The sequence below is a fragment of the Muntiacus reevesi genome, chromosome 2 (assembly GCF_963930625.1).
Source record: "Muntiacus reevesi chromosome 2, mMunRee1.1, whole genome shotgun sequence".
In the NCBI taxonomy this organism is placed as follows: domain Eukaryota; kingdom Metazoa; phylum Chordata; class Mammalia; order Artiodactyla; family Cervidae; genus Muntiacus; species Muntiacus reevesi.
The window spans coordinates 212338188-212356491 of NC_089250.1; the positions used below are offsets into that span (position 1 = coordinate 212338188).

The 18304-nt window shown below is 51.4% G+C and overlaps 2 protein-coding genes across 4 annotated transcripts in view; one reads left to right on the plus strand and one right to left on the minus strand.

Annotated features, from left to right (window-relative positions):
* The window catches only part of STYXL1 (serine/threonine/tyrosine interacting like 1), a 27063-nt gene extending 22277 nt beyond the window's left edge, over positions 1-4786 (minus strand). Inside the window, exon 1 of one of the 3 annotated variants that reach the window (XM_065924857.1) lies at positions 4576-4786. The gene's annotated coding sequence lies outside the window, so the exon portion shown is untranslated. Of the gene's footprint in view, positions 1-3820; positions 3976-4575 lie in introns of those variants that run through there. The other 2 variants (XM_065924856.1, XM_065924855.1) reach the window with 2 other exon arrangements.
* On the plus strand, positions 4063-16546 carry MDH2 (malate dehydrogenase 2). The gene is made up of 9 exons (XM_065924854.1): positions 4063-4246; positions 7650-7818; positions 9300-9383; positions 9846-9955; positions 11338-11463; positions 13422-13499; positions 14407-14506; positions 14849-15000; positions 16227-16546. Exons 1-9 carry the CDS (start codon positions 4181-4183, stop codon positions 16356-16358), a joined length of 1017 nt encoding a protein of 338 aa, XP_065780926.1. The 5' UTR covers positions 4063-4180; the 3' UTR covers positions 16359-16546.
* The last annotated feature ends 1758 nt before the right edge of the window (positions 16547-18304 follow it).

Genomic DNA, 18304 nt, shown 5'->3' on the forward strand with positions numbered 1-18304 from the left:
TTCCCTGACTCGGGATCGAACCTGTGCCCCTGGCAGTGGATACATGGAGTCCTAATCACAGGACCACCAGGGAATTCCTGCTCCAAACTCTGAAGGGTATGAGAGGTTCTTGGCTCCACCGTTTAGGTCCTAAGAATATTTTGATATCGAGCTTTTATATAAAACCATAAAACAAATACTGATGAGGTGCTCAGACAGGCTTGAGCCCCACCTTCTGCTCCTGACATGGGATCCTGGATATGATCAAGCTCTGAACCCAGCTTTGTTTTCACTCCCTGATCTCTGGCTGGCCTGGAGGACTGAAGGCTTTGCTCCCAACTCAGAACTGCCACCATTGGCATCTCTGCTCTTGGGGGCTGCTGACCAGCAGCTTCAGGCTGCCTCTGCTGTCACCAGTCCACCACCTCCTATCTGCTCTGCTGGCATGTAACTTGGGAAGCCAAATCCTTTGATGTCCAGCAGGTATGGGCCACAACTGAAAATTAAGCTATATAAACATAGTTCTATTTTAAAATTTATGTCCCCTTTTTCCAATATTCTAGATCCCCTAGAGGAAAATAAAACTGTCATACAGGTTGGACAGTTAACATCTTTCTAATTCTTCATTTTAGCTCCAAGGATCTGAAAGATTTAAAATACTTCACTTGAGTAAAATACTTCACTTGTGGTAAAATTTTAGGGTTGAAGAGAAGAGAAGCTAGCACAGAATATGTGCACCTAAGAGCAAAAATTTGATAGCTCATGGCTGTGGTCCGAAGCCTATAGCAAGGAACAAAATGGTTGGCATATGTGCATGTGTATGGCTTGTGTGGGGGTGCAGCAAGGAGGGTATCAGTGTATTTCCTATATTGTGCATAAAGATATACAATGAAGAACTAGCAAAATTAATCTATAGTGATAGAAATCAGGAAGTCAGGTATTTATATTTTCTGGGGGACTGGGACATAAGAAAACTTTCTGGAATAAAGAAAATGTTCCTATAGCTTGTTTTGGGTAGCGGTTACAAGACTACAAACTGTCAAAACTATCAAACTACACACTTAAGATCTGTATACTGTATCATATGTAAACTACATGGCAATTTTTTTAATCCCCTGAAATATGAGGACACTTCTCTACGTCGGGTGGGGATGGCCCAATAGAGAATATGGGAGGTAGAGGTTCCCTGCCCTAGACATGCTGACAGCGGCTGACTGAGCTGGCAGGGATGGGGAGAAGCCCCAGCCCTAGATGTAGCAGTGAACATGAGAATCTGACTCAAGTTCCTCTCCTATGGCCTCAACTCTCCCCTCTACAGGGACGACTTCAGCCTTGACCTCTCTCAGGGGTTTCAATCCCATACTTCCTCTTGGAGTAATCCCCCAAGTGTCCACTAATATTTTTATGTGGACAATTCATCACCACTTCCAATTCAGCCCATCTAAAATAGAGCTCTTTACTTTTTCTCCACACAGCTCTCCTTTCACACAACTTCTCTCAGGCTGAGTTTCCACAGCACTTTTATTTAAATCCAGATGGGCACAAACAATTCTTATGAATTCTTCCCTCTCCTTCATTGGTCCCACTTCCCCATTTCTAAAACTACCATCATAACTCAGATTATTTATCATCTCCTAAGACTCTTGCAGCACAGAAGTGGCAAGAAGAACAAGGTTAGTCTCTCAAAATACTATGGAAGATAAGCCTCCTGAACAACCTCCCTGCCCTGCACATTTTCCCCTTGGAATCTTTGACATACCAAGGTCAGTATAATCTTCCTCAAACACTGTTCTGGTGGCATCACAAAAGCCTCTGATAAACACTTGCTTCCCAAGGAATAACTCAGCTAACATGCATAAGCCCTGCACAATCTGGGTTTCCCATTCTTGTATCTAAAACCACTTGACTCTCCCCAAATTCAGAAACCCACTCTCAACCTGGTCAGGTGCTGGACAATAAAGAGATGAAAGTACCTGACTGCACAATGCCCTCAGTTCTAGCGGTAAGATACACGGGTGAACAATGAACAAGAGAACACTGTCAGCGATACAATAAAGGACACTGTTCTCATGTCCCAACTCCCAACAGAAATCATCTGTTCACTGTCCCCTCCTCCAGGTTTTCCTTTGGGCTCTTTTCCCTCCCTTTTTTGCTCATCTGAACACTTTCTATTGTTAACTGCCCAGTTACCCTCCTTTGGGAACTCCAAAGCCCAAGTGTGTGGATCTCTCCCTTCTGTGGAGCTGAATGGTCTAACTCTTGTTCTTCTTTTACATCTCAGCTTAGAGGTTTCATCCTCCAAAGTCCTCTCTCACATGGCCCCCACCTCCACCCCAAATCTGAGTTAAATAGACCTCCTTTGTGAAGGAAAGCAACACGGCTCAAAATAGCCTGGAGTTAAAACTCCCCTCCAACGGTGGGGTCTTCCCCACCATTCTATACAGAACAAAGAACTCCCCAGCCCCCTCACCTCCCCCAAGGAAGGAATGGACATTAAGATTGATTACGTCTAGCTCCCAGCTGGTCCCAGGCTCCAGCCAGTCTCAGGAATTCCTTGCCCCAGTTAAATAAAAGTTAACTAATCCAAACAATCTTGAAGAAAAACAGACCCCTCAAGACAATGTATTTCCGCATCTCTGTTGCCTATATATACCTCCTCTTTTCTCCACTTAGGGCAGCAGCTCACTCATCTGACTGCTGCCCCTTCTCGCCTCATTACTCATTAAAGGTCATCTGTTCCTGTAGAGTATCGGTCTCATTCTTTCTCCGAACCTCGCTTTCTCTGACTCCCTTAACCTACACTTTGTGTTCCCATAGCCCCTCATAATTCTCTAGTGTTGCCCATATCATGCTGCTTGCAATGTACCTGCCTCCCTCACCTAGACTGTGAGCTCCTTAAAAGCAGAAAATGTGTGGATCCTTGCTCATCTGTGAAGCAAGTGATCTTAGTAGCTCAATGAACGAATGGAAAGGAGGCAGGAAAGAGTAAGCCCGTCATCATGCATGCCCTCCTACTTATAGGTTCGTCAGTACTTGGGCTAACTACTTTTTTTCCCCTCCTGCTTCCCCGTTCCCAAGTAGGCTGTCATTGGTTCCCCCTCACTGGGTTTGCACACTTCTCCAAGGTAACAGCCTGCAACATACCTACCTGCCCCACTTGACCCTGAACTTTTTGAGGGCAAAGAGTTCTCTGCACCCCCAGAAAAGAGCAGCAGGGAAAAGGAAGCTTCTAAGTATGCTGATACATTTGAATGGCAAACTTCTAGTGAGCAAAAACCATGTCTTGACTTTCTCTGTGGTGGACTCTGAACAAATCCACTTTAACTGTGCTCAACATGGTTTCTTGGCTCCTAAAGCGGAAACAATGTGGCCAGGTGGACAGCACGGCTGGGCCGACCAGAGGTGAAGGGACAGCGTGACTTTGCAAGTTCTATCACCTGGATACCTGTTACCACATCTATAACCTCTAGCGATGAGTCAGTGCTCAGGGTCTGTCATTCTCGGGAGTGGTGTCCCTAACGATTTGTAAACTTAACAGAAGGTCCTGGGCATCGGGAGAGACGACAAGTGGGCGGACTGTGTATAATCAGGGATGGTGCACAGGAATGACAGATTAGAGGAGCCCCCATCCTCCACCTCCATCCCGGGGCTCTCAACCTCCCCTCCCCCATTTCCTTTCCAGAGCTTTCCAGAGCTCGGGGGCCCCTCCAGTCCCCAGGGGCAAGATGGGTGGGTTTGGCTGAACTGGCGCAGGGGGATGGCTCGGTTCGCACCCATTCCGTCGGGCCTCCGACCTGACCTCGGCCGGTCGCCCTGTCAGAGCCTCTGTCTGGGGCCCCACCTGCAAAATGGCTCCTCTAAGGCTCTCCAAGCCTACAGCCCGTCTTCTTCCACCTCTCGAGTGCGGACTCTCCCTCCCACTCTGATGGCGTCTGCCTCACGGGCCGCACGCAACACGACCCGCGCTATGACCCAGCCCAGGACTGCGCTCCGGGTAGCATCCTTCAGCGGGCCTCCCCTAAAGCCCGGATGTGGCCGAGACACCGCGAGAGCTGGGAAGTGGGGGCGCCGGAAGCAGCGCCGCTCTCGCGAGACAAGGCGGAGCAGAGCCGGGAGGTCTTGTGCAGTGTGGAGGTCGTTGGAGTCACTTGTCTGCTGACAGCTCCTTTGCCCGCCTGTCCGCGCCCCGCCCGCCCCAGCCATGCTTTCCGCCCTCGCCCGGCCTGCCGGCGCCGCTCTCCGCCGCAGCTTCAGCACCTCGGCCCAGGTAGGCCCTGCGAGGGGCAGCCTGCAGGTGGAGGCTCCCCGGCCTAGGCCACGTGTGTTCCTGGCTCGCGAGCAGCCTTGACCCCCGGGTCAGTCAGCTTGGACCGCAGAGCCGCCCGGAGCAGACCCCGCAGTTGTGTCGGTTGGGTCGACCCTGATTCCGGGCGGGAGGTGCGGGGGAGAAAGTCCCGGAGTCAGGGAGGTGGGACGTAGTCCAGCTCCAGTACCGGGACGCTTCTTCGAGCCTGCCAGTTCACCCTCAGAGTCTGCTCTTGACCTGTGCTCCCTAAAGCTTGAGAAGCCAGGGCTGTAGGGGCTAAAGTAACTTACCTTCCGTAGTATTTTGAGAGACCAACTTTGTTCTTGGAGCTTCTTTGTGCTTGTAAGCACTTGTGTAATTTTTAAGTTCATAGTGCAGACAGGGCTACCCAGGGTAGAACACTGGTCCAAGGTTACACAGTCTTTTGGCCAGAGGATTAAAATTTCCCTCTCCTGACCACTGTAATTTTTTTTTTTTTTTTTTGGATCACCAAACCTTCCCTCTAAGAACCCGAAGACTCTGCTTCCTCTTAAAGACCTTTTGAAGGCTACTTCCTGCGGTGGGAGGCCTGGGCCTGGCTTGGCCTGGGACTGCTTAAGCCTAAGCTATTTTTAGCCGTCTCGGGCAGCGATTCTCAAACTCTGGTGTGTGTCAGAATCACCAGAATACTGATAAAGATCAGAGACAGAGTGTCAGTGAAGGAGGTAGGACCTGCGGGGCCTCTGTTTTTACAAGTGCCCCAGGTGATTCTAATACAACCCAAGTATGAGAACCCTGGAATGCCCACATCTCCTCTTAAGTACCTTGCCCTAAAAGGGAGGTGATTATTAAACATGAGGTTCTGCATTTTTTAGCCTCTGCCCTTCAGACCAGTCTCCTGTGTGTTCAGTTCATTTGGAAAATAAATATACATATAAATACCTTTGAGTATCTTCTTGCCGAGAACTGTGTTGGGTGCTGCAGGTGATACCAGGATGAGTGAAAAGCGACACTTATGCCAAAAGTGAGTAAACTTAGCACCCATAGGACCGGTGGAGGTGTTGAACAGTGACACTGAGGAGTGGGGGAAGGGAACTAACTGGAGATAAGACAGGGATTTGCTGCTATGATTTCATGAGGGGTTTTGAGAGAAAGAGGAACATGGAGAAAACCAAGGCTTTGGATTTCGGGGTTGAGTTACTAAGGTAGGAAAAACTGCTCGGAAAGAGTGATGGGAGTTGGGTGTGGTATTAATATTGGGAGCTCAGGTTTGGATAGATTGAGTTTTAAATGCCTATTAGACATACAGACAGAGTAATTTACAAGGCAGGTGTATAAGTCAGAAAGATGAGCTTGAGCCAGATGGTGCATCGGCCTAGAGACTTTAGATCCTGTGTCCTTAACAGGAAAAATGGAATGAGCATTCAACCTCCATGTATTTATGTCTCTTGTGTGTACTACTGTTCTAATATATATATATAATATAACACAAGAAAGAAATTTAAAAATAAGCTGTTCAAGTCTGTTATACAGACTTTAAAAAGCAAACTTGTGGAGGAAGTGTTACTATATATCCATTTTCAAAGCCCATTGCTAAACAGTGTGCCAAACAGTGGAAAAGGATGTCAAATCTGGCAACAGCTTGTTTAGGAAGAGATCATGAGCTGTCCTGCAATACCAGAGATTCTCATCTCACTGTAAAGATCCCATCATTTACAAGTTATGTTTTTATAAATATTAGCCGAGCTGATGAAACCTTATACAAAAAGTAACATGGCCTCATTCCACTGAAAGTGTGTTGTATTCATCTTGTTTGATTGTTCAGGGACTGATTGATCCAAGGACCCTAGTTGAGGACACCAGGTCTGTCTGTTTCTTGGTAGATATTAATTCTTTACCGGTTAGATAAAAATTAAGACATAATCTTTGACATTTACATCCTACACACCAAGGGGACTGTATTGTGCTTCCCGTGTTGAAACCCAGGTCAGTCATGGGAGCCAGGCTGAGAAATCTGGGCATGAGGAATTTGAGAGGATTTTTGAGCAAGGCAATGATGAAAACTTTGAATTTAGGGGAGGATGGTTGAGAGGTAGAGCTGAGGACCTAAGTTAGACAGTGGAATCAGAATGGAAATCAGGGGCAGGTTAGGAAGATGTTTGAGATGCCAGCTCCTTTGTGTCTTAACTGGGTGTCTCCAATAAGGAAAGAGGCAGGAGATAGGAATAAAGGTTTGAATGTGGGTGAACACAGGTGCCATTTGGGGACAGGGATGGGAGAGGTAGCGAGGATAAATTTATTTACACAGTTGGGTTAGTGAGACCAGTGGAATGCCTAACAGAACTGGAGATGTGGAGTTGGAATCTGGGAGTTCCTGGGATTCAGGACAAGGTGTGGGGGTGATCATTGAAGGTTCAGAGATGGGTGAGATGCCAGACTTCAAGTTCTGGATGGTTGGTCCAGCTAGTTTTCTGTGAAGTCAGGGGTCCAACTTAAAAAAAACAAACAAACCTGAATTCGAATCTTACTTGTAGTATATGCCCTTGCAAGTTTTAATTTCTTCAAGCAGATCACACTGTGCGTCAGGTGGTTTTTTTGAGTTTGTTTTGGTTGTTTTGGTTTGCTGGGTTTGGTTTTGTTGACAGAAGCCCATTATTGCTGAGTTCCGTCACTGTGGGACACAGCCTGCAACCGTGGTGTAGATGCTGCCCTACAGGACTGCACCGGCCTTGGAACTCCCACGGCTGCTCTTTTCTCAGATTGTCTTCTTCCTGGCCTGCCTGCCAGGATAGGCCCTCCTCCTCGTTTGTGAGTTTAGACTGGAGACAGCCTCCCTGAGGTTGGCTGGGGTTTGGGTTAGGCCCTGCTCGAGACCTAGAGGGAAGAGTGCCTCTTGTGTAAGGGGAGTGAGCTTTAGGGCAGGCCTTCGCTTCAGGACCGCTCTTTGCCCTCAGCTACTGGGCATCTCACTGCCTGGCCACTCGGGAGCTGACCGGGGTCTGATTCACTCCTACAGCCCCCAGGGCCAAGCGCTGGCCCAGTGATAGGATTCCATAAATGTTTGTTTATAGGTTTTAAAACCTCACGTTGCAGGAGAAGCTTCTGTTAGCAGTCCAGCAGCCGAGTGAGTAGTTAGCTCGTCTCTCGAGGGTATGGGAGAAATGTGCCCCAACCCTCACAGCATCTGGAGGCACAGGTCCCCCCATTTTCCTGAGGCATGCCCTGAACGTCCAGAAGGCCTTAGGGATGGTAGGAATACTATCACCTCTTCGTTTGGTACCACTGCAGTAAAAGAGGCCAGGGGCCAAGGTCTGCGGTTTTTACCATGTGAATCCTGTTAATGCTGATTCCCTCTTCAAAGTTCTGTCTGTGTGCCTCTTTCTAGAACAATGCTAAAGTAGCCGTGCTGGGGGCTTCCGGAGGAATTGGGCAGCCGCTTTCGCTTCTTCTGAAGAACAGCCCGCTGGTGAGCCGCCTGACCCTCTATGATATCGCTCACACGCCCGGAGTGGCCGCTGACCTGAGCCACATCGAGACCAGAGCGACCGTGAAAGGTATTGGGCTTGCTGACCCCATGGACCGTTCATGTCTTCTCCCCAGTAGTCCAGGATCCAGGTTTAGAGTGAGATTCTTGGGTGGAACTAGGTGTTCAGAGACTTGGGGTTTCCGTGTCCATTTTAGAATTAAATTTTATAAATCACTGCAACTTTTTGGACTTGTCTCTAAAAATGCAAGTAGTGTCTTTGAGAAAAACAACAGTGGCCTGATGTTCCCATTTAAAATTTTTTATAATTTAATAATAGGAGTGTAGGGGTAGGGGGAACCTCCTGCAGGGACGTGGGGCAGTAAGCGGTACTGTCCCTGGTGTGCTGCTCGTGCCTTCCGGGCCGGGCCATCCCTCCACCCCAGGGCTTCCTCCGCCAGCCTCTTCAAAGCACAGCCACTTAGGGAAATCTGAAATGAACATAGGTATATTATCCAAGAAGTCGTTCGTAATCACATACAGTTATATATAGCCTGCTCATTTAACCTTCACATTATAGCAGCGTTTATCCGCGTCACCAAATTCTTGGTAAAATCATTTTTAAAGAGGTATTCTAAGTTATAGCTTATTTATTGTTATACCCATGCTGTTGGCCACTGGGCTGTTTTGTGTTGCGCTGTATTATAAATATTTATGTAAGCTGTGATAAGCATCTTTTTATCTTTACGTTTTGTTCATTAGGATCCTAAAAGTAGAATGAGTAGGTCCGGCTGTGGTGCAGCTTTTACTGTAGAATGTCAGATTGCTGTGCAGGAAGCTTGTACTGCTTCCCGTCTGTGCTGATGGTGTTTGCACGTGTCCTCGGTGGGTGTAGACACCCCAGAAGGTTGACTTGTCAGGTCACATGCTTGTGTGCCTGCTAAGGTCCCTGTGCACTAGTTTGCTTGCTTTCTCTTGGGCTGTGTGTTTTAGAGTTTCCAGAAGCACGCGCAACAAGGAATAGTCAAATCCAAGCAGATTTTGGTCATTGGAGCCAATTCCCCTGAGATGTTTGAAAGTGAAGCTTCTTCTCCACAGGTGATAGGAGTAAACAAAGTCCCTGTTTATCATGGCAGGGGTTCTCTCTCCTGGCCTCCAGGGCACCTTCTGGTCTGACCCCAAAGTGGGGCTTTTGTTAGGATGACGGTGACATGGAATAAGCAGCTCTTACTGGGAGCTGAGCAGGGCTCAGAGGTGCTGGCAAGTCGGGTCAGATAAGGCCAAGTGGCTGACTTGGATGGTTATTCCGTTCTGTAGGGGGGCTGGGCCACAGAGGCTGGGGGAAAGTGGAATGAAAGGGACTGTCCTGCCAACTAGAGTCATCCAGACCATGGCGGTAGTTCTCAAGGAGAGGAACCCCTTCACAGACAGCCCTTCCATCCTGTCTTGAGGCCTGTGGTCAGATTTGGACCTGTGTGGGGCTGTCCTCCTGGGCTCTGTCTGCGTAGATGTGCTGGCCTCTGCAGGTCAGAAACTGAAATTGCTCACTTGAGTGTTTGTTTTTTTTTCCAGGCTACCTTGGACCTGAGCAGCTGCCAGACTGCCTGAAGGGCTGCGATGTGGTGGTCATTCCAGCGGGAGTCCCAAGAAAACCAGGTGTGTGTTGAAAGCCTTGCCTAGCGTCTCCCTGGAAGTCAGCTGAGGATGTGGTTTTCCTTGAAAAATGGAGCTGGTCTTTTCTCTGCTGCAGAAAAGATTCCAGGCTCCCAGATGCCTGTGGGATGCAGACAGAGCCCTGCATGGGTCACTGGGTCCCCTCGCCCAGTCTCTTGGGTTTTCTGCACGGAACGCCCTTTTCTCCACGCACCTCTGCCTTGGAAGGCTTACTGATCCTCCTCGGGAATAACCCCCCTCTCTCCCCTCCCCATGCTCCACCCGCAGCGACCTCTGTCTTAGCACTTGTCACACTGGGCCGTTTTCCCTACAAGATGGGTTTACTTGACAGGGACCCTGTGTCACTCATGTTTGAGTTTCATAACAATAAACACACAGCACTTGGCACATGTTTGGAAATTCATCCTGTGGTTTATGAACAATATTGGATTGGATCGTTCTCAGGCATGACCCGAGATGACTTGTTCAATACCAACGCCACGATCGTGGCCACCCTGACCGCCGCGTGTGCCCAGCACTGCCCGGAAGCCATGATCTGCATCATCTCAAATCCGGTGAGTGCCCGCCGCGGGCAGATGGGCGGCCGCAAGTGCCGCGTGAAAGTTCAGGGTGCGGCTATGCTCAGAGTGGAGAATAAGCGGGTTGTGTGCTGAAGTGGATAAAGGGGATGAATACCGAGAGGCCCTTAAATTTATTTCCTGACGATTCTTTCTGGCCTACACCATGTGAGTTGTAACCTGGATTTCCCATCAGCCGTGTGCCTTTGGGCAGGTCACTTCCCCTCTCGGTATCTTAGTCCCTCCACCTGGAGAAAGGTCCGTTCCTCAGACTGCCTGTTAACTCCTTTTATTGTGTTCCACTCAGGCTTTGCAGTTTCCGCTGCTCCGGCCTCCTCTCTCTCCTCACACTCACACCTGATCACATACACAGCCACCCCCACCCGCCCCTACCCAGGCCCTGCTCGCTGGTTTTTGTAGGAAGCTTGTTCCTCAGTTCAGAAACTCCGGGTCGGGTGCTGCGTCCCCCCAAAAAGTCAGCTAGGGCTCGCATCCCCACCCCAGCAGGGCCCCTGGTTGCATTTGACAGCAGCCTCCTCTGTCCCTCCCTCCTGATTGAATCTGGACTCTGGTCTCCGAGTACGAGAAGGACCTGGGTGAAAGTGCGGTGACACTGCTGTTGACTGAGGGACGTGGCCACAGGTGAACACCCAGAGCCTGTGACCAGGGCCTCTGAGAAGAGGGTCCTGCCCTTTGCAACCAGCTGCCCTTTCCTCGGGGGCCACTGGCCAAAAGTTGTTGGGGAGCTGATTAATCGTTACCTGATATAAATCTTGCTGGTTTGTCTTATTTTTTTTCCATGTACCAGGTAATATGGTAAGCATTTGCCGTGTATTAAGACTGTTAACCTTCATAGTAACCTCATGAGGTAGTTGTCTTCCAGTTTTACAGATAAAGAAACTGAGTCCCAGGGAGTTGCTGTAACTTGCCAGGGTTATGATGCAGAGTGCCAGAGCTGGGACTTGGCCCTGGGCCATCTGTGCTTGTAGCCCTGTACTAGGCTGTTTTTGTTTTTTTTTAAAGAATGGTCTTTAGGGCCTAAGGCCCAGCTGGAGCAGAACTTGGCCTGTGGAGCCTTCCTCCCATTTTTAAGTTGACTGTTGAAAGATCACTTGCACATGTGAACACTGGGGTCGGAGGTCACCAAGGGGAAGAGTGCCTGCAGCAGTGAAGGGCGTCCTCTTTCACAGGGCTGGGGGCGAGGGGACGAAGCAGTCTTTTAGAGTAGGAGGCCTTCCTTGCTGCGGCTCAGGTACCAGACAGGGCAACTTATTGTGGCACCTTCAGGCTTACTAATAGTCTGATGAGAGTTTTCCTTCTGTCGCATAGCTCTGCTCTCAGAATGCAGGCGAATTGTGCCTTTCTCTTGGATTTACTAGGTTAACTCCACCATCCCAATCACAGCGGAAGTTTTCAAGAAACACGGAGTGTACAACCCCAATAAAATCTTCGGGGTGACAACCCTGGACATTGTCCGAGCCAATGCCTTTGTCGCAGAGCTGAAGGTAAGAGCTGCATCGGACAGCTTTCACGCGGCCTTTCTGATCCTCCATGTCCATCCTTGGCTCACTGATGGGCGTGGAAGACACTCGGGCCCTGAGAGATCACGTGTAACTTGAGGGTGGTGTTAAAGGTCTTCATAGCTCACCTCCTTCATGGGAAGCAGCTCTCACATTTTTGTGGGGAATGCAGACGGCAGACACCTGTGGGCTGAGACTGGCCGGCCCCTGCGTGGACCAGCCTGGACTCCCTGCGCCATCCAGGGTGCAGGCTTTCCCGGGGTTTCTCGCTGGCTGGAGCAGGTTGTGCTCCTCGTACTCTCCGCTGCTGATAACTGGCCTTCGCAGGATTGACCTGCTCATCGTTAGGCAAATGATAAGATCAGCAAACAGGAAGGGCTTGGGCGAGCTCCTGAGATGGTGTCAGTGTTGTTACCCCGGTTCTGTGTCCTGATTCGCTCCTCGGGAACTGGTAGTGACTTAGACTCCCCTCTGCTCCCGCCAGCTGCCAGCTTCTTCCTGAGCTGCCAGACCCGTCCTGGGGTGGGTGTGGCACCAGCGCGGGGTCCAGAGTCCTCAGTGTGTTTTGCAACTCGCTGTCTAATCTCCCTGGTTGTGGACCCTGCAGAACCACTTCTCCCTCCCCAGTAAATGTCCCTCTTGAGCTTCAGGCCATTTGTTGTGACTCCACAGAGGAGGGTTCCCATCCAGCCTCCCGCCAGTTAGGAATAATTGTTGTGCACGTGGCTTGGTGAGAAGGGCTCGCATAGGATTTGACCTCCATCTTCCGCCCCTGAGCCCTGCGCCTCTCTCCAGGGTGTGGATGGCACAGTGCCCGCACTGTCGTTCTTGTTGTGGCGTGTTCCTCAGGCTGTGTTCTCCATGTGGGGGCAGATACTGAGACATGGCCCCAGGGCCTGGGAGCTCTGTGGAGTGAAGTGGAAAGAGACGCTTTAATTCCGGAGACAACAAGTTTGAGCAAACTCTGGGAGATAGTGAAGAGCAGGGGAGCCTGGCAGTCTGCAGTCCATGGGGTCACAAAGAGTTGGACACGGCTGAGCGACTGAACGACAATTCCGGAGACAGTTGGATTGGATAACCAGTTCAGCACGTGTGTTTAGAGTGAGATTGTTGGTGCCATGTTCTTGGGGCCCAGCCTGGCACCCTGCTCTGTCAGCCCTCTGCTGCTGGGCCCACCCACCCTTGTGACTGGGCTCCCCTTGCTGGGTGAAGCAGGTTCCTAACTCAGGGCATCTCTCTTTAGCAGCCAGAGCATTAGGGGACTGCTCACCCTCCTCCCATAACTCCCACCAGCGTCTTTTTCTGTGATAAGTAATACCTGAGTCGCAGATTCTCGGGGGGCATGATGCCTCAGGTTTAACAAGTGAATCAGCCATCCCAACAAGCCCCGCTTAATGAACTATGGTGTCGTGACCCCTTTCCACTTGGTTCCCTCCTTTCAGTCCCAATCACTGAGTTGACAGACTTCTCACCCCTGGCTTTTCTAGAATCTCGCTTTCATGCGAGGGGAAGAGAATCTGCTTTGTTCATGGTGAACACACTGTGGGCATGTGAGTCTGGGCTAAAGGCGTGACAGCAGGTGTGGGAAGGAGGGCTGTCGTCCTCTGATCCCAGGAAGCTGTCAGACTGAGGGGGACCCGCTGGGACCCTCCAGGGAGGCAGTTTCCAGCCCATTGTGGAGGGAAAGCCTCACAGTGTCCTCACCAGATGCCAAGGTCCTGCTCGCTACGCGTGTTCAAGCTGGTGTCAGAGTGTGCGAGCGCGGGGGTGGTGGGAGAGGTGAGCGCGGCGGGAGTCGCCCGCCGGCCTCTTGCCCGGCTTCTTTGTTTTGTTCTTGAGTTTTGTGGATATTCCCAGTGTTGGTGCTTCAGGTGTATATGACGTGTTTGACACTCAGAGTGCTTGTTTAAAAATTAATCCGACTTCATGCTTTTCCTGACCAGGATTTGGACCCCGCCCGAGTCAACGTGCCCGTCATCGGTGGCCACGCTGGGAAAACCATCATCCCCCTGATCTCTCAGGTGCGTGTCACATGTGTTTGTCTCCTCGCCCGGAGGCCCCCAGACCACACATGCCCTTCAGAGGTCGACGGTGGGGCCCTGGGGCAGGCAGACCTCACCCTCCCTGGTGGCTTTGAAAGGATTCCTATTATGGATGCAGCCCCACCCCACTTGTCTGGGCCTTTGATGGCCTGGGGGCTGTGGGAGTGAGTGTGGCCAAAAGGTGTTAGGACAGCCAGTTCCCACACACGCTGAAAACTGCCGGTGGAAGCACCCGCTGCCTTCCCGATTAGGTCAGAGCAGGCAAGGCCGCCTTGTATAAAAATGAGGAGAGACAAGGTAAACACCTCCAGGAACGAGATAAATCACCTCATGACCTCGGAAGAAAATACTGAGGAAACACTTTATAACCTGAATTGATGGACATCCCACAGAGTGGGCATTCAGTGCTCTTGACTGCTGTCATGAAAGACGGGAGGGCGGAGGGAGCAGTCAGAGGCGAGATCCCTGAGTGCCGTGGGCCCTGCCAGGACCCTGAACAGCAGAGGGAAGTAGGGGGCAGTTGGTGACTGGTGAGTAAGGTCTGTGGTCTAGTTCATCACGCGTGATACTAATTCCCTGCTCTTCATAACTGCATCCTGGTTACGTAAGATGTTAACATCAGGGTAAGCTGGGTGAGGAAAATCTTCTTGCCATTTTTACAGCATTTCTATAAGTCTAAAATTAGTCCAAAAAAGAGCAAGTTTTTAAAAAAAAAATGAGTAGGGATCTCACCTCACCTCCCAACAGAGTCAGCTTTTTCTGTCAGGAAAGGGTCTTGAGTTCCCATGTGGCCGTGATGCCCGGCCCCCACGGGACGGGGGCCAGGAGGGCGTGGGGCCTTGCAGCCTGGGCCTGCTCACGTGCTCCCTGTGCCTTCTGCTTGCAGTGCACCCCCAAGGTGGAATTTCCCCAGGACCAGCTGACCACCCTCACCGGTCGGATCCAGGAAGCCGGCACAGAGGTGGTCAAGGCGAAGGCTGGAGCAGGTAGGTCTCAGGGGCAGCCCCGGGCCCTGGTTAGAGTCTGCGCTGAAGACAGGAGCACCTGGCACGGAGCAGGGCCTTTTCTCAGTTTCACATCCATCCGCTTGACATGCCACCATCCAGTCAGAGGGCAGCTCAGCCTGCCTGCCGGGTGGCGTGGAGTAGCGCCTGAGGTCAGCAGAGCTAATTCCGTGCCATTCCTGCATTCGTCAGGTCAGGGAATGCTGCTGTACCCGATGACTAGAAGGCTGGAGGTTACGCAGATGGATTTTTAGCTGGCGGGAGAGCGCGCCTGGATCTCCAGGTCACAGCGCTGGCGTGGCTCACCAGCCTGTATCCTCCTAGGCTCTGCCACCCTGTCTATGGCATACGCCGGAGCCCGGTTTGTCTTCTCCCTCGTGGATGCAATGAACGGAAAGGAAGGAGTTGTCGAGTGTTCCTTCGTTAAGTCCCAAGAAACGGACTGTCCGTATTTCTCCACACCGTTGCTGCTGGGGGTACGTACCTGGGGGCCGGGGCTCGGCTGGAAGGAGGAGCGTGTTCTGTAGTGGAGAGCCACCTGCTCCACCCGGAGCCTTCGCTCCAAGACTTGAATGTCCGTGACCAGGGACCGTCCCCGCTCCTCTAGAGGGTAGAGGCGCCCCCGAATCAGGAGCAGGGAGACACCTCTGCCTGGGGGCCTGACGGGCTCTCACAGCTCCAACAGCTGGTTGGCAGTGACCACCAGGGCAGCCATCCTAACGGGACCCTCGTGTCCCGAGGCGGCCTGCGGACGGCTGCTGGTAGCGGCTTCCCCATGCCAGCCTGCGCTTGTCCTGAGCCCAGGGCCCACCGAGGCCTGGACCGCTGTTAGAAGTTCAGGGCCGGCGTTCCTGGGCCGCTCAGACAGGGCCCTTCTAGTTAAGTTGCCAGCTTCAGCCAGGTTGATCTGGGGCAGCTGTCTGGTCTGCCTGACTCCTCCCGGGTGTTCCGGGAGCAGCTCTCCATGTCTCCGCCGTGGGCACCTGCTGGCATCAGGCTGGTGTGTGCTCGCCTTCCTCTCATGCCCAGAAGAAGCCCTTCCCATAGCCCCCTGGTGTCCACAGTCCCCAGGACTCACTCTGAAGAGGTTAGTTCCGGAGCCCATTGAGCAGGTGTGTGTGGCATGGTGAAGCCCATGGGCTGATGGTTCCGACCAGGGAGCGTCTGAGGCGGCCTGGAGGCCAGGCTGCTGTCTTCCTAATAACCAGCGTTTACCTACTTACTTACATTGGGTTCAGGTGGACATTTAAGTGTTTCTTCAGCCCTTAACCAACTTGGGAAAGAAACTAGCTCCCCGAAGTAAGCTCTGTGTTGGGGAGAATAACTCGTGTACTAATTATTGAGTTCTTTGTGCACCAGCTGACCCAGGTTTGTCCTCACAGCCTTCTGGAGGTGGATGAGGAGACAGACTTGGTGTGTGAGCGCCCGGGCTGCGCGCACAGCAAGTTCCGGGGCCTGGCTCCCAGCCCGGGGCTGGCTGATGGAAGCCTGAGTTCCCGGCACGGCTCACAGCCATCCCTTCCCACCCCATCCCATCCCATCCCTGATGTGTGTGACTCCCTCCGCAGGCTGCCCAAAGCTGCCGGCCGCTGATGTAGACAGGCTAGGCAGGGCTGGCAAAGTTACAAGCAGGCTCTTCTGTAACAAACTCATTCAGGGAAGCTTTATTGTAAAATGTTACCACCTCCCCTCTCTCCTTCAGAAAAAGGGCATCGAGAAGAATCTAGGCATCGGCAAGGTCTCCCCTTTCGAAGAGAAGATGATTGCTGAGGCCATCCCTGAGCTGAAAGCCTCCATCAAGAAAGGAGAGGAATTTGTCAAGAGCATGAAATGAGAAGGCGCTTAGTGAGCAGTCGGTCTCCTTAACTTATTAAGGCATCATGTCACTGTAAAGCCTTTGCAGATACTTTTGTTGTTTCAATTTGCTTGGTTGAGGAAGATTGTATTAATGAACCACCCCTTCCCAATCTCGGTCAGTCTGTCGGTGCATCAATAAAAGCAGGCTTTGATTTTCTTTTTCAAGGTCTCCTCCAGTTAAATACTGTGGCTTCTTCCCCGTTAGAGCCTACTGCAGTGTGTCTGTCTGGCGTCTCTCCCATCACGAGTCAGAACTCCGTGTTATTTAAAATTTAGACTGAAGCATCGTGGTCTCAGTAGCTTCAGGTCTAAAAGCTCGATCAGTAACTGCTTCTCCCAACCCTGCATTGTGAGCGGTCACGCCCTGGGGTGTAGGAGCCGGGGGAAGGGCCCGCTCAGGCCTGAATCCTCTGTGTCCTCTCACCCGCTTGTTGCCTGTCAGTGGCCACCGCCAGGCTGCTGTCTCCTGTCCCGTGGTTTTTCTGGCCCAGCAACGAGCACCACTGGCTGGATTTCATCCTCTTCTCGTTGAGCCCTCATGTTCAGTAGCAGTGATGACAGAATCGTGAGGAAGGCTGGGCAGGGGCAGGAACAGCCAAGACAGAACACCAGCTGACGCCACAGGGCCGAGGACATGGGAGGACATGACGAGGACTGTCCTCGTCAGTAGCCGGCAGGAGCTTTGTGGCATAAGCTGGGCTTAGGATAAATGTGGGGGATTAAAGGGAGGCCCGATTCCCTTCAGACACAGGCTGCTCCCCAGAAGCCATGGCCTCCGAAATGGAAAGTGAGAGCTCTGTGCCGGAGAGAGAACCTCCTGACAACAGGTGATGACCTTCCCTTGAAAGGCAGGTGGGGGCGCGCTTCGCCCAGTGGACAGACAATCTATCTGCAGCTTTCTTGTCCCCCAATTAAATGTCAAGTGTGACATCGCCGTTTTCTTACACAAGTGATAATGTTCATTGTTGAAAACCTGAAATGAAGTCAAATAATAAAGCAGGAAACTGTCACTGATAATAGTATTTATGCTGTTAATTTTGCATATTTCAGAAGCAGAGATAATGTTTCTGGTGCCACTGTGTAACCTGTCCTGGTTATTACCGTATAACACGTACAGTGTAGTTGTGCAGGATTTCTCACGATTCTGCAGTGAATCAGAAATTCTGTTCCGCCAGGTGTAGGGGCCTGGCCGGCCCGGCAGGTTCAAGATGATGTCTCGGGCTCATGGCTGCTACGGGGAGTGATGAAGGGACAGCCGGGCCCCATGAGGCTCCCGCAGCAGGCTGCGCAGGTGTTTTCTTACTTGATGGCTCAGGGTTCCCAAAAGTGTAAGAGCAGAAGCTGCCTGGCATTAAGGCTTAGGCTCGGAACCAGCACAGCATCACTTCTGCTACATCCTTGTGGCTTAAGCAAGTCAGAAGGCAAGCCCTGGTCCATGGTGGGAAAAGCCTCAAGGGCCTGAGTCCCCAAGCCCTGGTCCTGTGGGAACCAACTTGGGAGATCAGCTGCTACATGGGATTCTTTTACTGTAAGTATATATGCGTTTTCCCATATCTCTTGCTTAATTGCTGGGTAATCATTAAGGTGAATGTACTGTAAGATGTACTCCACTCTTGCTGCATAATCAGATGGTTTGGGTTTTCACTCCTAGGAAGAGCATGGCTGTGAACGTCATGGTGCTGTTGGACTAATTCCTCCTGGTGTTTCTGTATGTGAAGCACTGTCCCAGCTCTCTTTGGGGTGCGTTTGCTATTTCCTGGGATCCTTGTGACCCTGACAGGCAGGACCTAGTGCAGATGACTCAGCAAGTTGTCTTGGTTTAGGATGGTCAGGTCAGTCAGTGCCCATCTTCATAGACTGGTGGTTACCACATAACGTCCTCCAATTTACTTAAGTTCAGGTTCCTTCCTCCTATACTGTTGG

Coding starts and splice junctions, on each gene's coding strand:
- MDH2 (XM_065924854.1), top strand. CDS start 4,181: ATGCTTTCCGCCCTCGCCCGGCCTGCCGGCGCCGCTCTCCGCCGCAGC. Junction 11,464..13,421: donor CCTTTGTCGCAGAGCTGAAG/GTAAGAGCTGCA, acceptor TTTCCTGACCAG/GATTTGGACCCCGCCCGAGT. Junction 14,507..14,848: donor CAAGGCGAAGGCTGGAGCAG/GTAGGTCTCAGG, acceptor GTATCCTCCTAG/GCTCTGCCACCCTGTCTATG.